The sequence below is a fragment of the Sceloporus occidentalis genome, unplaced genomic scaffold (genome assembly GCF_023333645.1).
Source record: "Sceloporus occidentalis isolate IW3139 unplaced genomic scaffold, rSceOcc1.0.p SCAF_1, whole genome shotgun sequence".
Lineage (NCBI taxonomy): Eukaryota > Metazoa > Chordata > Lepidosauria > Squamata > Phrynosomatidae > Sceloporus > Sceloporus occidentalis.
Window position 1 is genome coordinate 61,712,220 of NW_028316981.1, and position 17,088 is coordinate 61,729,307.

General features: G+C 40.5%; 1 protein-coding gene across 3 annotated transcripts in view; it reads left to right on the forward strand.

Annotated features, from left to right (window-relative positions):
* Nucleotides 1-3,016: 3,016 nt before the first annotated feature.
* The window catches only part of LOC149321475 (caspase recruitment domain-containing protein 19-like), a 39,908-nt gene continuing 25,836 nt past the window's right edge, over nt 3,017-17,088 (forward strand). For 2 of the 3 annotated variants that reach the window (XM_089498209.1, XM_089498344.1), the window contains exon 1: nt 3,017-3,139. In XM_089498209.1, the coding sequence (XP_089354335.1) occupies nt 3,124-3,139 (16 nt within the window). In that variant the 5' untranslated portion in view covers nt 3,017-3,123. Of the gene's footprint in view, nt 3,140-9,742; nt 9,948-17,088 lie in introns of those variants that run through there. The other variant, XM_089498272.1, reaches the window with a different exon arrangement.

Sequence of the window (17,088 nt, forward strand, 5' to 3'; positions counted from 1 at the left end):
ATTTACAGCCAAGGAAAGTAATAGGAAGGGCAGGTGAATTTACAGAGGTGGTGTTATTAAAACACTGATTTATTTAAGCAAGCTGGTACAATAAACTGCAGAGTTATAAGCATGTAACAAAATTGCATTCAGATCATCCAGGTGATGCTTGGGGTTCTCGTTCCCTTGCGATTATGGTTTGGTTTATGATAAGTATACCCCCTGGACCTTTCTTTTATTGCTTGTGTAAAAATTATGTATCAGCAGAAAGAAGCACATGAGAAAGATGAAAGCAGTTGAAACTATTAAGCAAGCACATAATGGAATACAGTTATTGAATTAAACTCTTCTAGTATCTGCCAGCTAAGTGGGGCAGGCTTACCTACATCAAAAATGGGGCAGGCTGGACTGTGACAGGAATACAAAATGGCACCACAGGCCTGGCCAACCACCCCCACCAGAGGATCACCACCTCTCATGCCCATGACATGAGTCACATAGGATTATGCTATTTTTTTTGTTGGTCCCAGCAAAGCTATACATGCAAGTTCCAGTTGTTAAAAATAAATATTTATCCTAAGTAGCCATATCCTTAGATGCTTTTCAAAAATATGGTGTTGTATTGCTCTGAAAGAGGAAAGAGATGATCACAAGCAAGGCAATATTACTGGAAATTCCATTCCTGTGAGAGAAATTTCACTTGGTAGTGATGGGGCACCGGATGGTACAGAAACCTTCTGAAGCCTACCTGGGCTAGCTTAGTGCCAAAATAAAACTATCATCTTAGAATGATGGGAAGAATGACAGGCACAGAGTGTTTTGTTTTTGCCATTTCTGTGTTAACTGTGGAGTGTCACTGGGGCATCAACAAGAAAGCCCCCAGTCTTGACTATAATTCTGCATGTGTATAAAACAGTAACTCACTTCAAACAGTTGTCCTGAGGGTGAGAAAAAGTTCAAACAATTTTCCTGAGAATTAATTTGTTGTTTTGGCTGCAAGCTGCAACCTGGCACAATACACCGCAGGCATCGAGGGGTGATAAAGGTCAGAAACCAGAGTTTCCAGAGGCCACATTATTATTATTATTATTATTATTATTATTATTATTATTATTATTATTCAGGAACCAGAATTTCCAGAGGCCACATTATTATTATTATTATTATTATTATTATTATTATTATTATGCTTTATTTATATAGCACTGTAGATTTGCACAGCGCTGTACATACAAACAAGAGTAACCTGCCCATGGCGCACAATCTAAGAAATAATAGCATAATACATATAAGTAATACATAACATTACAGGAAAGGGTTCAATCCCATTTCAGGAGGAAGGTGGAATATAAGCAGAAGAAACAAACAAACCTCATACCTACGGAGTCTCCTGATGGTGAGAAGGAGGAATCTAATAGTGTATTTGAGACACACTGTTTTTTTTCAGCGTGACCCTTTGTGGATCTGCAGAGACTGCATCCAGTGACAGGATAAAAGTTGGACATGTCCCCACCCCAATCCCCACTTTCTGGCAACATAGAAATGGCTGTGTTGTGTGGGAGCAGAGACTCTACTCCTTACAAATTAGGTTGAGGGAAGCTTTTGTTCATTACATGGTTAGAAGAGACTTCCAGTATGTGCAAAGATCTTAACAATGAACTGCGATGGTGTAAGTCGGACTTATGCCATCGTAACTGATGAACAAGAAGCCAGCCAATGGTTTCTTAGCACATTACATTTATTAATATACAGGTTTTCATTACTGGAATTTAATCAAAGAATTCTCCTTGGAGGAATTTCTGACTCCAAGGAAACTGTCTATTAGTAAGCAGATCTATGGTTTGCATACACTAAAGAACACCTACTTGAAAGAGTTATATCATCTTACTCTACTTTTTGAACCTAGGGGGTCACAATTTGCATCTTCTATGTCCTACTACATTCTGATCCTACCCTGACAACTATACTTATACTACAGTGGATCCTTGTTATACGCTGGGGTTTGGTTCCAAGATCCCCTTTGTATAACAAAATCCATATTTGCTCAAGTCCCAGTAAATATAATGACATAGCAAAATGGTGTCCCTTATAAAAATGGAAAATCAAGGTTTGATATTTGAAATTTCTACTTTTTTTGAACATTTTCAAACTGTGTATGCTTGAATCCATGTATAAAAAATCCGTGTATAAGAAGGGCCAACTGTATATAGTAATTGTACTCAAGTACCTGGCCAGTCATATTAGACTCCATCAATGTAACTGAAGAAGTGAATTAATATTCATGAAAGTTCATGTTGAAATAAACCAGTTAGTCTCAAAGATGCTACTGGATTCTTTCTCCCACCCCACCTCCATTTTCTTTTTTAAGCTGTGTCAAATATCTCTTTGGAAACTCATTCAGCAGTTACTATGGGACATTGCTCAGCAGTAGCTAAAGATCTAAATACCCTAAAGGCATCAAATTCCCTCTGATCTTGGAAGCTAGGTAGGGTCAGCTCTAGTTAGTACCTGGATGAGAGACCACCAATGAATAAGGAACTGAAATCCACTTCTGAGTATTAATATGAAATTATGGCATCGCCATAAATTGACTGACAACATGAAGGCACATACACACACACAGGGCATCTGTAACCTTTCACATATCAATACATCAGCATATTTTTAGCAATTTACATAGAAATCAAAACTTAATTGTGAGCATAACAATATTTTGTTAACAGTGTATCAATTTATTTGTGACAGTGTTCCATCTTAAACATTTTGTGGTTGGAAGAAATTTTCATCAGGCTGGAAAATTTCAACAGAAATGATTATGTATACACATTTGACAACTTTACTGAAGTGTGTAAAAAAAAACTTGCATAAGTTTCACTGCTTGTACTTAAAGGACAAATAAATGCAACACTGACTTTTCCTTCCCTGGTGAATGGCACAGAACATGCATTGGTTTGTGTTCCAAGGGCACAGTGAAGTCCTCTGCTGGCCAAAGCCTTGGGGTGGCTCTTGATATTTTACTTTCACTTTTTCACAAGCTCGTCGTCACTCAGTTTCCTGCCTAACAGCAAGTTAAGGGGACGTTCATTTTAAGATTTCATGGATCTATTTCATCCTTAGTAGAAAAAGCTGTCAAACCCATGGACAATGCTCTTCAGAAAATGTAAGTTGTATGGCTCTTTTCTTAAAGGGTATGTTCATCAACTGAGTTTCTCAAAGGGATTTTTTTAAAGCAACAGTCTAAAGCTTTTTGGAAGGGAGTGCCTGTAAATTTAATTCCTCCCCTTCCCAGACATTTCCCCCTTTTTCTTACTGTGAATCACTTTTACATTCTTGTTGCATGGAAATTTGCCTCTTCCTGTTTATAATCTTTAACAAAGAGATCTGTCCATGTTGCAGTCATGGTGGGGAGCCAGTAACCATATGGTCTTCCAACCTCTTTGCAACTGAAAATAATCTTATTGGGGAATTTAATCTCCAATGTAAAGCTTGCATGCTTCATGATTTCTAGGTCTGGCATTATAATAATTTAGAATAAAAACCGTGAGATGAAGGGAAACAATATGTTTGATGGTAAAATTTTTCTCACTGATTGTTTTAAGATTTGTCACTCCAGAAGATCCATAGATTCTCCAAGAATTGTTACTGTGGATGACGCTATCGTATAAGTACATTTGTGGATACTGTGTTTCAGAATTATTTAGATTGGTGGGTGCTTCCCCCACCCCACCCCAGTTGAAGATAATGTGAAGATAATGGTGGTCAGGATGAGGTGCACTTCCCATTGATGTCTGTATTTTTATCTGTGAAAGGATATAGAAAATACAACGCCTTTAACAGGACAATATTTAAGGGTTGTTTCCATAAATTTAGATACAAGAGCTGCTTCAGAAACTGCTAATTTATAGTTGGTGTCTTCATTAGTACAAGGAATCATTACAGGTTGAGTCTCCCTTATATGGAATTCTGAAATCCAAAATATTCCAAAATTCAAAACTATTTTGATTGGTGGCAGAGAAAATGACAACTTTGCTTTCTGATGGGTCAGTGCACACAAAATGACACACAAAATTATTTAAAATGTATAAAATTACCTTCAGGCTATATGTATAAGGAGCCCTGGTGGCGCAGTGGTTAAATGCCTGTACTGCAGCCATTCACTCAAAACCACAAGGTTGCGAGTTCAAGACCAGCAAAAGGGCCCAAGCTCGACTCAGGCTTGCATCCTTCCGAGGTCGCTAAAATGAGTACCCAGACTGTTGGGGGCAAATTAGCTTACTTGCTGTTCACCGCTCTGATCAGTATAGCGGTATATAAATAAAACAAATTATTATTATTATCACTATTATTATTAGGTTCTATGAAATGAATTTTGTGTTCAGACTAGGATCCCATCTCTAAGATATCTCATTACGTATATATATGCATATATATATATATATATATATATATATATATATTGTTTTTTTATGTGCTTTCAAGTCACCTCATGCCTATTGTGAGCCTCTCCTAGGTTTTTCTTGGCAAGACGTATTCAAAGGTATGTCACTGCCTTTCTCTGAGCTGAGGGAGTGGGACTTGCTCTAAGTTACCCAGTGAATTTTCATGGCTGAGCAGGAATTCTAATCCTGGTCACCCAGAGTCTTAATCCAGCACACAAACCACTATAACACATGGACTGCTTTGCTTACTGTTATGATTTTCAACATTTGTGACAGAACTGAGTCTCCTGAGTGTTTATAAATGATTTGCTTTCAGACTGGCACATGTTTTATCATGCGCACACCCCAACCAGGCTGCATAATGGGAGAACCCATGAAGCTGTAGGGTCAGAGCTCCAGTCAGAGCAATCAAACAGGGCTGAATCATGCCCCACTGTGTCTCCTTCGCAATTCTGCTGACACAACGGTGCCATTAAGAACTCAGCAAGGGACTGCACCAGGCCAATCTGAATATGTCTGTGAAATGGGGACAAAGACGTTCTCTGTTTTCAGAGCTGTGAGACTGGCAGTATTGTCGTTTTCAAATTCACACTTGGGTTGTGAACACCACTCAGTCTACCTGAGATAGTACAAGTGGCATTGTTCAAATAGTTAGTTACACTGATGTGAGATGTGAAAAATAATCTCTTGAATCAATAGTTGGGGATTTGCTCCTTGCGTGCAATTCATTTCATTTTTGGCCTGCTAGCAATTATTTAAAACTGAAATGCATTAAGGACTGTATTTTCAGATTACCTGGATGAGGGAAGCAAATCAAACTATGGTTATTCATGGGACTAGCACAAAATGTGTCATTTATTTGAATACATAAAATCCAAGTATGCTTTTGCCAATATTTGAAAACAACAAAGCCAGCTACTAATGTTGAGCTGGAATCTTTTTTCCTATAGCTTGCATTCATTGTTCCATGTTCTAGTCTCTGGAGCATGTTCTAGTCTCCATCCTCAATGTGACACCCCTTCAAACACTTAAAGAGGGCTATCATATCCCCCCTTAACTATCTCATCTCCAGGCTAAACATACCCAGCTCCCTAAGTCTCTCCTTGTAAGGCATGGTTTTCAGACCCTTCACCATTTTGGTTGCTGTCATCTGGGCATGCTCCAGTTTCTTGACATCCTTTTTGAATTGTGCTGCCCAGAGATGGACACAGTATTCCAGGTGAGGCCTTACCAAAGCAGAATAGAGTGGCACTATTACTTCCCTTGATCTAGACACTATACTTCTATTGATGCAGTCTAAAATAGCACTGGACCTTTTAGCTGCCACATCACACTGTTAACTCATGTTCAACTTGTGGTCTACTAGGACTCCTAGATCCCTTCCACACATAGTCCTGTTAAGCCAGGGGTCCCCCATCCTATATCTATGCATTTCATTTTTTTTCTAAGTGCAGTATCTTACATTTCTCCCTGTTGAAGTTAATTTTGTTAGTTTTGGCTCAGCTTTCTAATCTATTAATTTCAAAGGCCTTACTGAAATCAAGATATGCTATATCTACAGCATTCCCTTTGTCTACCTAGCTGGTAATTTCATCCCCAAAAAAGGGAGATCAGATTAGTCTAGCATGACTATAAATAATGCTTAATTATGAAACACATATGTATTACTTTAGATTTTCTTTTTATACCATATACTTAAAAGACTGTAAACTTCTCCCACACCTTGCTGATAAATTGAGTGTTTAAACCATGGATGAAGAATTTCTGGTTCTATAGATGTTGGACTACAACTACTATCACACTGACTATTGGTCATGCTGGCTGGAACTAACTAGAGCTGGGGTCCATCAACATCTAGGGAGGCTGAAAGGTTGAGTAATCCTGATATAGACTGCACATTGTAAAGCAGATGCTAAGAGGGTTAATTTCAAAGTAATTATGCTTAGGATCACAGCTTCAAATCTTATTCAAAAAAATCAGTAGTCCTTTAAGAGTGCAAAAAATTACCTGTCAAAATATATTACATCGCCTATTTGCACATAGATGAATGAGCTCATATTTCTAGTTCCACTGTTAAACTAAATAGTGCAGACAATAAATTACACATGCAAATTATAAAAAGTATAGAAATTCTTGGAACACTTAAATTATGATAACTACATTATGATATTAAAAACCAAGCAGTTGTTGGAAAAATGAAAATTAATTTCATACCTCTAAATTTATATTCACAGTTCACTCTTCAAAGCAAATTAAGTTTCCCATTGACTTTTATTTATAGCTATGACTTAGAAATATGAATTAGAATATTTCAGCTCAACAGGATAATAAAGAAAATCAGTAAGACTTATAGGAATATCAAACAAAAGAACTAAACACTTCAAATTAAATTCTTTGCAAAATGATCCCTTGAAGTCTGACCATATATTTAACAAGGTGTTTTACGGTTCTTGGAAAATGTTTTTTTAACTGTGCAATCTTACACATGCTTATCCAGATACACATCCTTTCATTTCAACAAGGCTTAATTCCTAGGAAATATTATACACACACACACACATATACTGTACAGAACTGAGGTATCAATGATGATGGTGTAGTAGGGGATTATGAACAGAAAACACCAGTATCAGGAGCTATATCATGCAGTTTGCCTGACACATATTTAGTGCAAATACTTGTAGCTAAAACAGGGGTTAATGTGTTCTGGTATACAGAAGTAATGTGATGAGATATGCAGTAGGATGTTTATTGCAAGGGATTGTTGCTCACATTCCTACATGCTGAAACAACAGAGAGAAGGGAGTTATGTCTGGTTTGAGATTACCCAAGTTCCCTGTGAAAGTAGGCAGAAGAAATAAGGAGGGGAGTGGTGTGGGAAATAAGGGATGAGAAGTTCTTTGGCTTTTGTAACGAATGAGAAAATAGCATCACTGGGGCTTCACTGACATTTGCTGTTTAGCTCTGAGTATGAAAGTCTCTGGTGTAAACCTATAGTTACTGCATTAAGGTTTTCTGAGTTTACCACTTTAAGCCTGGAATTTCTGGACTTACTTAGAGAGTCACTGGCAGTTACTACTAAATAATAATAATAATAATAATAATAATAATTTGTTTTATTTATATACCGCTATTCCAAAGATCATAGCGGTGAACAGCAAGTAAGCTAATTAGCAAGTAAGCTAATTAGCAAGTAAGCTAATTTGCCCCCAACAGTCTGGGTACTCATTTTAGCGACCTCGGAAGGATGCAAGCCTGAGTCGAGCTTGGGCCCTTTTGCTGGTCTTGAACTCTCAACCTTGAGGTCTTGAGTGAATGGCTGCAGTACAGGCATTTAAGCACTGCGCCACCAGGGCTCCTCACAAAGACTGCTTAGGTGATCACTCCTATCAGTTGCAGCTCCTATCCAATGGCAGTGAATTTAGGAGTCTGGCTTTATAAGAGTTGCCCAAAGTGTTAAACCTATTTTGAGAATGGGTTCAGCACCTTGAATAGCTCCTTCAAAGTATGGGCTGAATCTCAAATTAGTTTCCCTGTGGTTGCATCCACACTGCAGAAATAATCCAGTTTGACACCACTTTAACTGCCAGGGCTCAGTGCTATGGAATTTTGGGAATTGTAGTTGTGTGAGATATTTAGCCTTCTCTGTCAGAGAGCCCTGGTGCCACAACAAACTGGAATTCCAAGAATTCCATAGCATTGTGCCATGACAGTTAAAGTGGTGTCAAAATGGGTTATTTTTGCAGTGCTGATGCAACCTGTATCACTGAGGTTGGGTGAGGGGGATCTATTGAGGGCAGAGGATGGAAACGATGGAGGATGAGTGGGGAGAAATACAAATGATGTGATCCCAGGAGAAGCATTGTTCAAAAAACAGTGTGTGTGTGTGTGTGGGTGTGTGTGCGCGCGTGTAAGAGGTTCCCAGTCCAATTTGCAAGTCTTTTCTTCCCATAGAAGAAACGCCTCATTTAACAATTCTTGCATCCCCCCAGTCTGATTTGCAAACCTCCTCTTCCCATGGGAAAAAAACCCCCATTGAACACCACTTGCGTCCCTTCTCAATCCGATGCTAACATGGAAACCAAACCACTACATCATGTTGACTCCGTTATACAACATGGACCTATAATATGAGGATTGCATTACATAATGATGTGTCACAGTAGTTGTGCCGGTTCTCTTGTTTACTGTTAATATTTTGGTGGAATCCAAAGACCTAGCTGTGTTAGTCTGGAACATCAGTATGCAAAGAGATCTTGCAGCACCTTTGAGACTACAGTGGGCCTTTGGTATCCACTGGGGTTCAGTTCCAGGACCACCACCAAAATCCATGCTCAAATCCCATTAAACACAGTGGTGTAGTGAAAAATGGTGTCTCTTACATAAAACAGCAAAACCCAGGTTTGCTTTTTGGGATGTTTATTTTTTGGAGTATTTCAAACTGAGGATGGTTGATTCTGTAGATAAAAAAGTCTGTGATATCAGGGGAGGGGGTGATGCTGACTGCAAATGCATGAGAGAAGTTGGTAGCATTAGCTTTGGTAGCCCCAGCTGCCTGAGGCAGAGTGGAAAGACCTAAAAGCCCTGGCCCTTCCACTTCACCCTATGCATCTGAGGAAGTCGGCTCAGGTCTATGTTACCAACTTCTCTCTCTCAGTTATCCTCAGAGGTGCTACAAGATCCCTTTGCACATGGATACTTTGGTTTAATACTGTGGGAACTGGAATACAGTAGAGAGAGAGGAAAAAACCCCAGGGCCAGGAGTAGGGTGCTGCTCTGCCCAGCACTGTTATTTCGAACCCACATGTCTGTGTCCGCATGACGTTGTCACATAACAGAGACCAGGGTGGCCAAACGTCCTAACTGCAAAGGAGGACAAGGCATCACAAAATGGAGGACATTTCAGAAAAAGGGATTCATGCTTCTGTATGAATGTAAATTCATGCTTCTGGGTCCAGCTCAAAATGGAGGTCATTTTGGAAGGCTGGAATGGAGGGCAAGTCCTGGAGAAGCAAGTCATGCTCAAAATGGAGGACATTTTGAGATTCCTTCTGAACAGAAGACTAGAATGGAGGACAGGTCCTGGAAAAGGAGGTCGTGCTCAAAATGGAGGACAAAGGCTGGAATGGAGGACAGGTCCTGGAACAGGAGGTCCTGCTCAAAATGGAGGACATTTGGGGATTCCTCCTGGATGGAAGATTGGAATGGAGGACATGTCCTGGAAACGGAGGACGTCCTCTGGCTGCCCTGGAGGATGAAATGCCAGCGTCCGCACGGCGTTATCGCGCAACAGAACTTATTTCGGAGGCGAGGGAGGAGGAGGAGGAGGAGGAGGCGGCAAAGTCTTAAGTTCAGATCCGGAAACTTGGGGCTGCTCCTGGGCTGGCCAAGCGGGAGGCCGAGGCTGCCTTGCTTGCTTGCAACCGGAGCCTCTGGGACTGGAAGACGCCTGCTGCTGCCTCTCTCTGGGAAGGAGCCCGCAAGGAAGCCTCTCTCTCCTTCCTTCCCCATTGTCCGCCATTATGCCAGGTCAGTACGTCCTCCTTTGTCTGGCTCAAGGCTATGGACTCCTGGGAGTTGGAGTTTGTTATGGGCCCCGGAGCGGAGCCGAGCGGAGAGAGGACTCTGGAGACCAGGGTTCGAATCCTGGCTCGGCCATGGAAACCCAATGGGGGAAAGGCACACTCTCTCAGCTCCAGGGAATATGGCAGTAAACCCCCCTCTGAAGAAGCCTTGCCAAGAAAACCCCAGGATAGGTTCGCCATAAATTGGAAAGGCAAACAACAAGAACAACAACAGCTCCTTTGGGCTCATAAAGGCCCCTCTCTGGCCTTTTCTTGGTGCATGCCTTCCTTGGAAGCCTGTTGCTGCGGAGTGCAACCCAGACTGACTCCCAGGGTGACCATGGGAAAGTCACACTCTCTCAGCCTCAGAGAAAGATGATGGCAATAAATCCCCTCTGAAGAAAGCTTGCCAAGGAAACAAAACCAGAATAGTTTCGCCTTAAGAGTGGCCATGAGTCGGGAAAGGCTTGAAGGCACAGCACCACGACAACAACGAAGAGTAAATTCCTGACTCTGGGCGTGGAGGCCTGCCTCCTGCCTTAGTCATGCCAAGCCTGGAAATGGAGTGCTGTGAGGGTTACACTCCTCAGCTGCTGAGGGATTAAGCCCTAGACAAGAGGAAGGAGCTGGCAAAAGCACCTCTGAAGATTCCTTGCTGAAGGAAACCCTGTGAAATGTATGGGGCTGCCATAAGTCAAGAGGAGACTTGAAGACATACACACACACACACACACGCGTTATGTACAGTTACTTGGAAGTAAGCCTCCTTCAGTTCAAAACAGGAAGAACAGTGGAAGGACAACTCAAACATTTTCTGTGATGCACAGCTTTGGGTGTTATCTCCCTTTCCATTATACATGTTTACTATAGCCTTCAGTATATAGAGACAGTTAATTCCTACCCTCTGGAGACTTATTTTAATCCCATTTCCTTTATTGTCTGAAACAGTGCTGCTTGTTGTTGTTGTTGTTGTTTACACCTGCATTCATAGGTTTTATATTTGTGGGGTTTGTTTTGTTTCATTTTCTCGCTTTTCATCCACTTGAAAATCCTGTGACTTTTCTTCTTGTTGTTGCTGTGTGCCTTCAGGTCATTTCTGACTTACGGCGACCATCATAAGGTTTTCTTGGCAAGTTTCTTCAGTGGACGTTTGCCCTTGCCATCCTCTGAGGCTGAGAGAGTGTGCCTTTTGCCCAAAGTCACCCAGGGGGTTTCCATGGCTGAGCTGAGACTTGAACCCTGACCTCCCAGTATCCTAGCCCAATGCCAAACAGTTGTACCATGCTGGCTTGATGATCCTATGGATAACGTGTAACGCAGGCCACTTTTAAATACTCAAGTTGTACAAAGATGGAATTGTGTCAAGTGACTCAGTCTGTGGATGTGAGTCAGCAGCATCTGTGTAGTTCGGTGCAAGTACAGCGTAATATTTTTGGCAAATGCTAGTTGGAGAAACTTTTATATAGAGAATAGTCTTGTTCCATGCCTTATAACAGAAGAGTATTACCCACAAGGAATTAAAATGTGTCTTCTGCTCTTAGCCTTTAATCAAGTTTTATTGCTTCAACTGGAACTACTCATTGTGTGTATTTTTCTCCACTGAGGATGAACTTCAGCAAAAGAATTGTCTTTGAAGTAGTCAGCTTGCTAACTGGAATGCCATTAACTTAAAGGCATTCCAGTGGTACTGCTCCATTTTAATTAACCCAAGAGGACTATTTTGCTGCTTTAACCACAGAGAAGCTTTGCCCCCTATTATTTTAATTCAGTTTTCTGTTAAAAAAATACCAAAAAAACCCTTTACTAACCTCCCATTGCTTTTGGTCTCCATAAGTCCTCCTTGTTTGTTTGTGATGCTAGACCTGCCTGAACCTTTCTCTACTGACTATGCTTTTCTCCATTCGCAGCATACATCTCATATGCTCCATAGTGCAGCCTGATATCATTTTAACTGCCATACCTTTGCCCTGTAGAATCCTGGGATTTATAGTCTGGTTAGATACTTAGAATTTTCTAGCCTACTTCCCCGAATTATAGCACTAGAACTTTCTGGCAGAGAATTCTAAGTGCCTCATCAAACTACAAATTCCAGAATTCCAAAGAATGGAGCCATGGTAGTTAAAGTGGTATGACATTACTATGATGGTGTAGAGTGGATACACCCTCAGTTTCCTCACTGCTATTAGATCCATCTTCTGTCTCCAACTTGCAGTGCTTGTGTTCTTCTCTCTGAACTTGCATCAGTCACCCTCTTTTCCTTTTTTTCAATCCATCTTTCCCTGACATCTTTTTCCTCCTTGTCTCCTTCAGCCTCTTATTTTGTTTGTGTTGCCTTTATGGTAACATCATACAAAGTTTTGACTCTCACAATTTACCCATGTCAACTGGGGAGAATCCTGGATGTAGGTAGACCAGACAACATGCCTCCAAATGAAGGGAAACCATGCTCTATGAGGAATGACTGAGGGAGCTGGGGATGTTTAGCCTGGAGAAGAGAAGGTTAAGAGGTGATATGATAGCCCTATTTAAATATTTGAAGGGATGTCATATTGAGGAGGGAGCAAGCTTGTTTTCTGCTGCTCCAGAGAACAGGACCAGGAACAATGGATGCAAGCTACAGGAAAAGAGATTCCACCTCAACATTAGGAAGAACTTCCTGACAGTAAGGGCTGTTTGACAGTGGAACACACTCCCTCGGAGTGTAGTGGAGACTTTTTCCTTGGTAGTCTTTAAGCAGAGGCTGGATGGCCATCTGTTGGGGATGCTTTGATTGAGATTTCTCACATGGCAGGGGGTTGGACTGGATGGCCCTTGTGGTTCATAGAATCATACGATTCTATGATTCTATGATTTTTTCATACAACTCTACATCATAGGTTTCTCTGAGGAAAAAAAATGGTGGATGGCTGAAAAAGAGGCATACCGTCCTGAAGACTTGTGTGGAAGTGAACGATGAAAATGTAAACGTTTTAGAAGATACATCTGGTCATGGCATTGTATGGAAACAAAAGTAAAATGCTGTTATTCTCTTTATTGAAATTTGCTAATTCTGTATAGTCAGCCCTCTATATCCATGGATTCAACCATCCACAGCATGAAAATATTTTTTTAAATATTTTTGAAAAATAAATAAATTCCATAAAGTAAGCGTTGATTTTGATATTTTATATAAGTGACACCATTTTACTATGCCATTGTATTTAATGAGACTTGAGCATCCATGGATTTTAGTATCCATGGGGGAAGAGGAGTGTCCTGAAATCAAACCCAAGTGGATACTGAGGTCTCACTGTGCAACCAATTCTAGCTCAGGAATGAGCAAAGTGTGGCCCTTGAGACCCCCACCAGCAGTCCACCAAATGCCCAGACCTCCCACAAAATGTTTTTAATTATTTGAAGGGGTGATTTTGGATATTGTTTTTTTTTGGGGGGGTTTAAACTCATCAAAATTGTCCAAACAACCTAAATATGTTGCAATTAGATTCCCATAACCCCACAAAGACCCCCAAAACACCACCCAGGAAAAAAATCATCCAAAATGACTGCCAGAAGTGATATTGCATCCCTTCATACACACTGAAGTCTGTCATTATGGCACACCAAACGAGTGCAGAGACAAAAAAAATGTCTGCTTTCCCCTGCACAGTTAGTTACCCATTCCCTCTATCAGAAAGCATATTTTACAATTGTTTAAAATCTATCATTTTGTAAAGCCTAAGCATGGAGAATATCAATGGACCCGGCTTTTGGGAGACTGCTTTTTAGACAACTTTGAAAGAACAGCTACAACAGGGTATGCTATTGGGGCTTCATTTGTAGAGCTGTTGTATTCTGAACTGCAGGTTGCCCATTGATCTGTGGCTGAAAGACCTCCAAAACAATACGGTCCTTAACCTGCAGTATCAAATGGTGTTGAACAACCAGGTTAATTTAATAGACTATATCTGAACTATTCCAAAAATAGCTGTGGTATTTGACTCACTCATGCAGGAACATGCTGATCCTTGAAATGGAAACATTTATTTTAATGCTTGGATGAAGGTGATACAAAAGTTAAGTAGACATAAGACAACAGTTACTTGACTGCTGATTAGAGTCAAGTGCTTTTTAATGCTCTCTTGAAGTGATGGACTGTTTTTGGACCATGCTGAAATGGTCTGCTGGTTTTTGCTGTCCACATATAGCCTTTATTTCTAACTGCTAGCCTTCAGAGCTGCTATTTTCTTGAGCAAAATGCCTGTGTGATTTGTGTGGCTGGTTATCTGACCTGGAGCCTTTCACAAAGAACCCATCATTTCAAAGCCAGATCTTCAGAGAATAACATTTATCAGCATCTGCCAGCTGTTTCTTAATGTAAAGCAAGTCTGGGGTCTTGCACTGTATCTCTGAGGACAGATATCTGTTATTTTCAAGACACCTAGGTGTGGAGAAGCCAAGGAGGCAATGGAATAGTCATTATTCTCTCAATTGTTTATCCTGAACACTTAAACCATTCATAGCATGGTAGAGTGGAAAATGGGAGTTGTGACTATACCTATGGGAGGTCATGGAGTTCAGACTCAAAGATCCCAATTATCAAATTGCTAGCTGTTGCTGCTCCAAAAGAGTGAGGGCAGATGGAGTAGTAGCAGCAAAAAATTATACAGAGCTGGATAGTGTATTAGTTATATTCTACAATTGGCTAATACACTATCCACCTCTGTGGGTATCCACCATACTAATTGCCACCCCTTGCTTATACACTGGTTGCTGTCACACAACTAAATTAAAACAATTTAACACCTCTTTTACTGTCATGCTCAATGCCATGGAATCCTGGGATTTGTAGTTTGTTGTGGCACCAGAGCCCCTCTGACAGAGAAGGCTATATAATTCTCAAATATTAAGGTCAAATGCATTAATCCTGCAGTGCAGATGCAGCCACTGTTTATATGAAGTGTATGTTAATTGCTTTTCTGCACACCAGCATCCCCAAAGTGATACACCATAAAATAGCGTATATTTAAAAGTGAATCAAACCAATTAAATAACCAAGGGCCAGAAGGAAGAGTGCAATTTTGACTGACTGTTGGAAGCTCAGTATGGCAGGGAGGCCCATAGTCTTGGGGCTACTGCAGAGAAAGTCTTGTCTTGTGTACTTACCTACTGTCTCAGGGTGGTGGGACAGGCCAAAGGGCATTTGCTTGAAAATCTCAAATTTCAGGCAGGGTTATATTCCAAGGAAAAGGTGGTCTTTCAGATATTCTAGCCCTAAATCATGTTTGTAGTTTGCAGTTTAACACCAGTGGTTGAATAAAGCTACTGGATTCTTTCTATCAGTTAGTCTCAAAGGTACTACACAATCCTTTTGCATACTGATTTTCTAGACTGATAGGGCTATGTCTTTGAAATAAATAGAGCTAGGAAGCAAATTGTAAAAACCCACTGGGCAAGTCACACTCTCTCAGCTTCGGAGGATGGCAATGGCAAACTCCCTCTGATAAAACTTGCCAAGAAAACCCCTTAGGATCACCATAAAATTGAAACAACTTGAAAGCACTCCACAACAACAATACCAAAAACAGGAAGCAATTGGAAGCCATATTTTTATGGATAATCTAAAGCATTGCTTCTCAAACGATCTGACATGGGGGACCAGCGGTCTTCTCCCCCCTCCCACTTCCCAAATGTGCCAGGGACTAGTACCATATTTGTCCCCATTGATTGCATCTGTTTCTTTCTTTCCTGGAAATGTGCCACAGACCAGCAGCCAAAAGCTCCTGGACTGGCAGCAGTCCAGATACCACCACTCTGAATTGCTCTGATTTAAACAACCTCCTTATTTAATTGCTGTGCTCCAGTTTCTAAGATAAAATGTTGCCTGAGAAATGTCTGCACCTTATTTTTAAAGGTATTTTTAAAACAGTAAACTGCTAGTCTGTGCGAACACTGGATCATTTCACAGGTTGTAGCCAGTAAGTGTTGCCAATTTCTGGGGAATTCCCTGGAATCCGAGGAATTTAATTAATTTCTTTCTGGGGCTTTTGAATGAATAATAATAATAAATATTGGTGAATTCTGGGGATCTTGGTAAAACATTCCGGGGAATATCTTTGAGGTTTGTTAGTTACACTGGTAGCCCATTCAGATGCCCCTGAGAAGTTCACAAGTAGAGCAGGTTGGAGGTGCCTTGCTTCCTCTGCTTATCTGCTCTGTTAAATGAGTAGAGAGACTGCAGAAAAATATGCCCATGGCACAATTGTGTGGCCTCAAGGGTCAAAAACTTGGAGGTGGTGGGTCAGGGCAAAGAAACATCCTTCCAAATCAAAGTCTGGAAAATAACCTCATTTGAACAGCTTTGTAACTTCTTTCTTTCATTCAATGATGTCATGTAATAATAGCCTCTTTGCTACCATCAGCAATCAAATCCCCAGTATGTTTGCAGAGTCTGCAAGAAACTATAGATTTGTCTGATTCTTTCCAAGAAGTGAATGAATAAAGTGTTGTGGAGGGGGGTAGTTTAAACCATCTGCAGTTATCATAATGACCTGGTCATTCAGCAATCATTGTTTGCACTATAATTGCCTGCTTTGTGGAAAGAATAATGTTCTGTCATTTTAGGAGCTGCCAGAAGGCCAAAACAATGAACATTTTGTTTTGTTAGCATTACTTGTTGTTTGGTGCACTAAAATACCTGCTTTATTGCTTTCTATACTGCCAGATTGCTTGGCAACATAAGCTATGGGGATGTGGTTTGTTTTGGGATAGACTTTTGATTAAATATTGAACAAGCCATTTGCATTCCATTTTTAAAAAATCCATGTGGCAAAGCTGCAGTTACACTGTGTAATAGTAATGCATGACAAAGAAAAATGTGTTGTTTGCAGAGTATGACTAAGAACGAGAAACAAAATTTTCAATCAACATATCTAGAGATATTGCTGTTTTGTGGATTTTGGATGTTACTTTACAGAGTTTTCAGTGTGAGAGTTGGTGTGTATTTTAAAAGGCTTGAGAAAAACAGCAAGGTCTGTTGTTCTGCTGATGTTGTGTCCCTTCCCTCCATTGCCTTGTTATGCAGAATTCTAGCCCCACAGCAGATGAAAAAGCAAGGCAAGTGAATGACA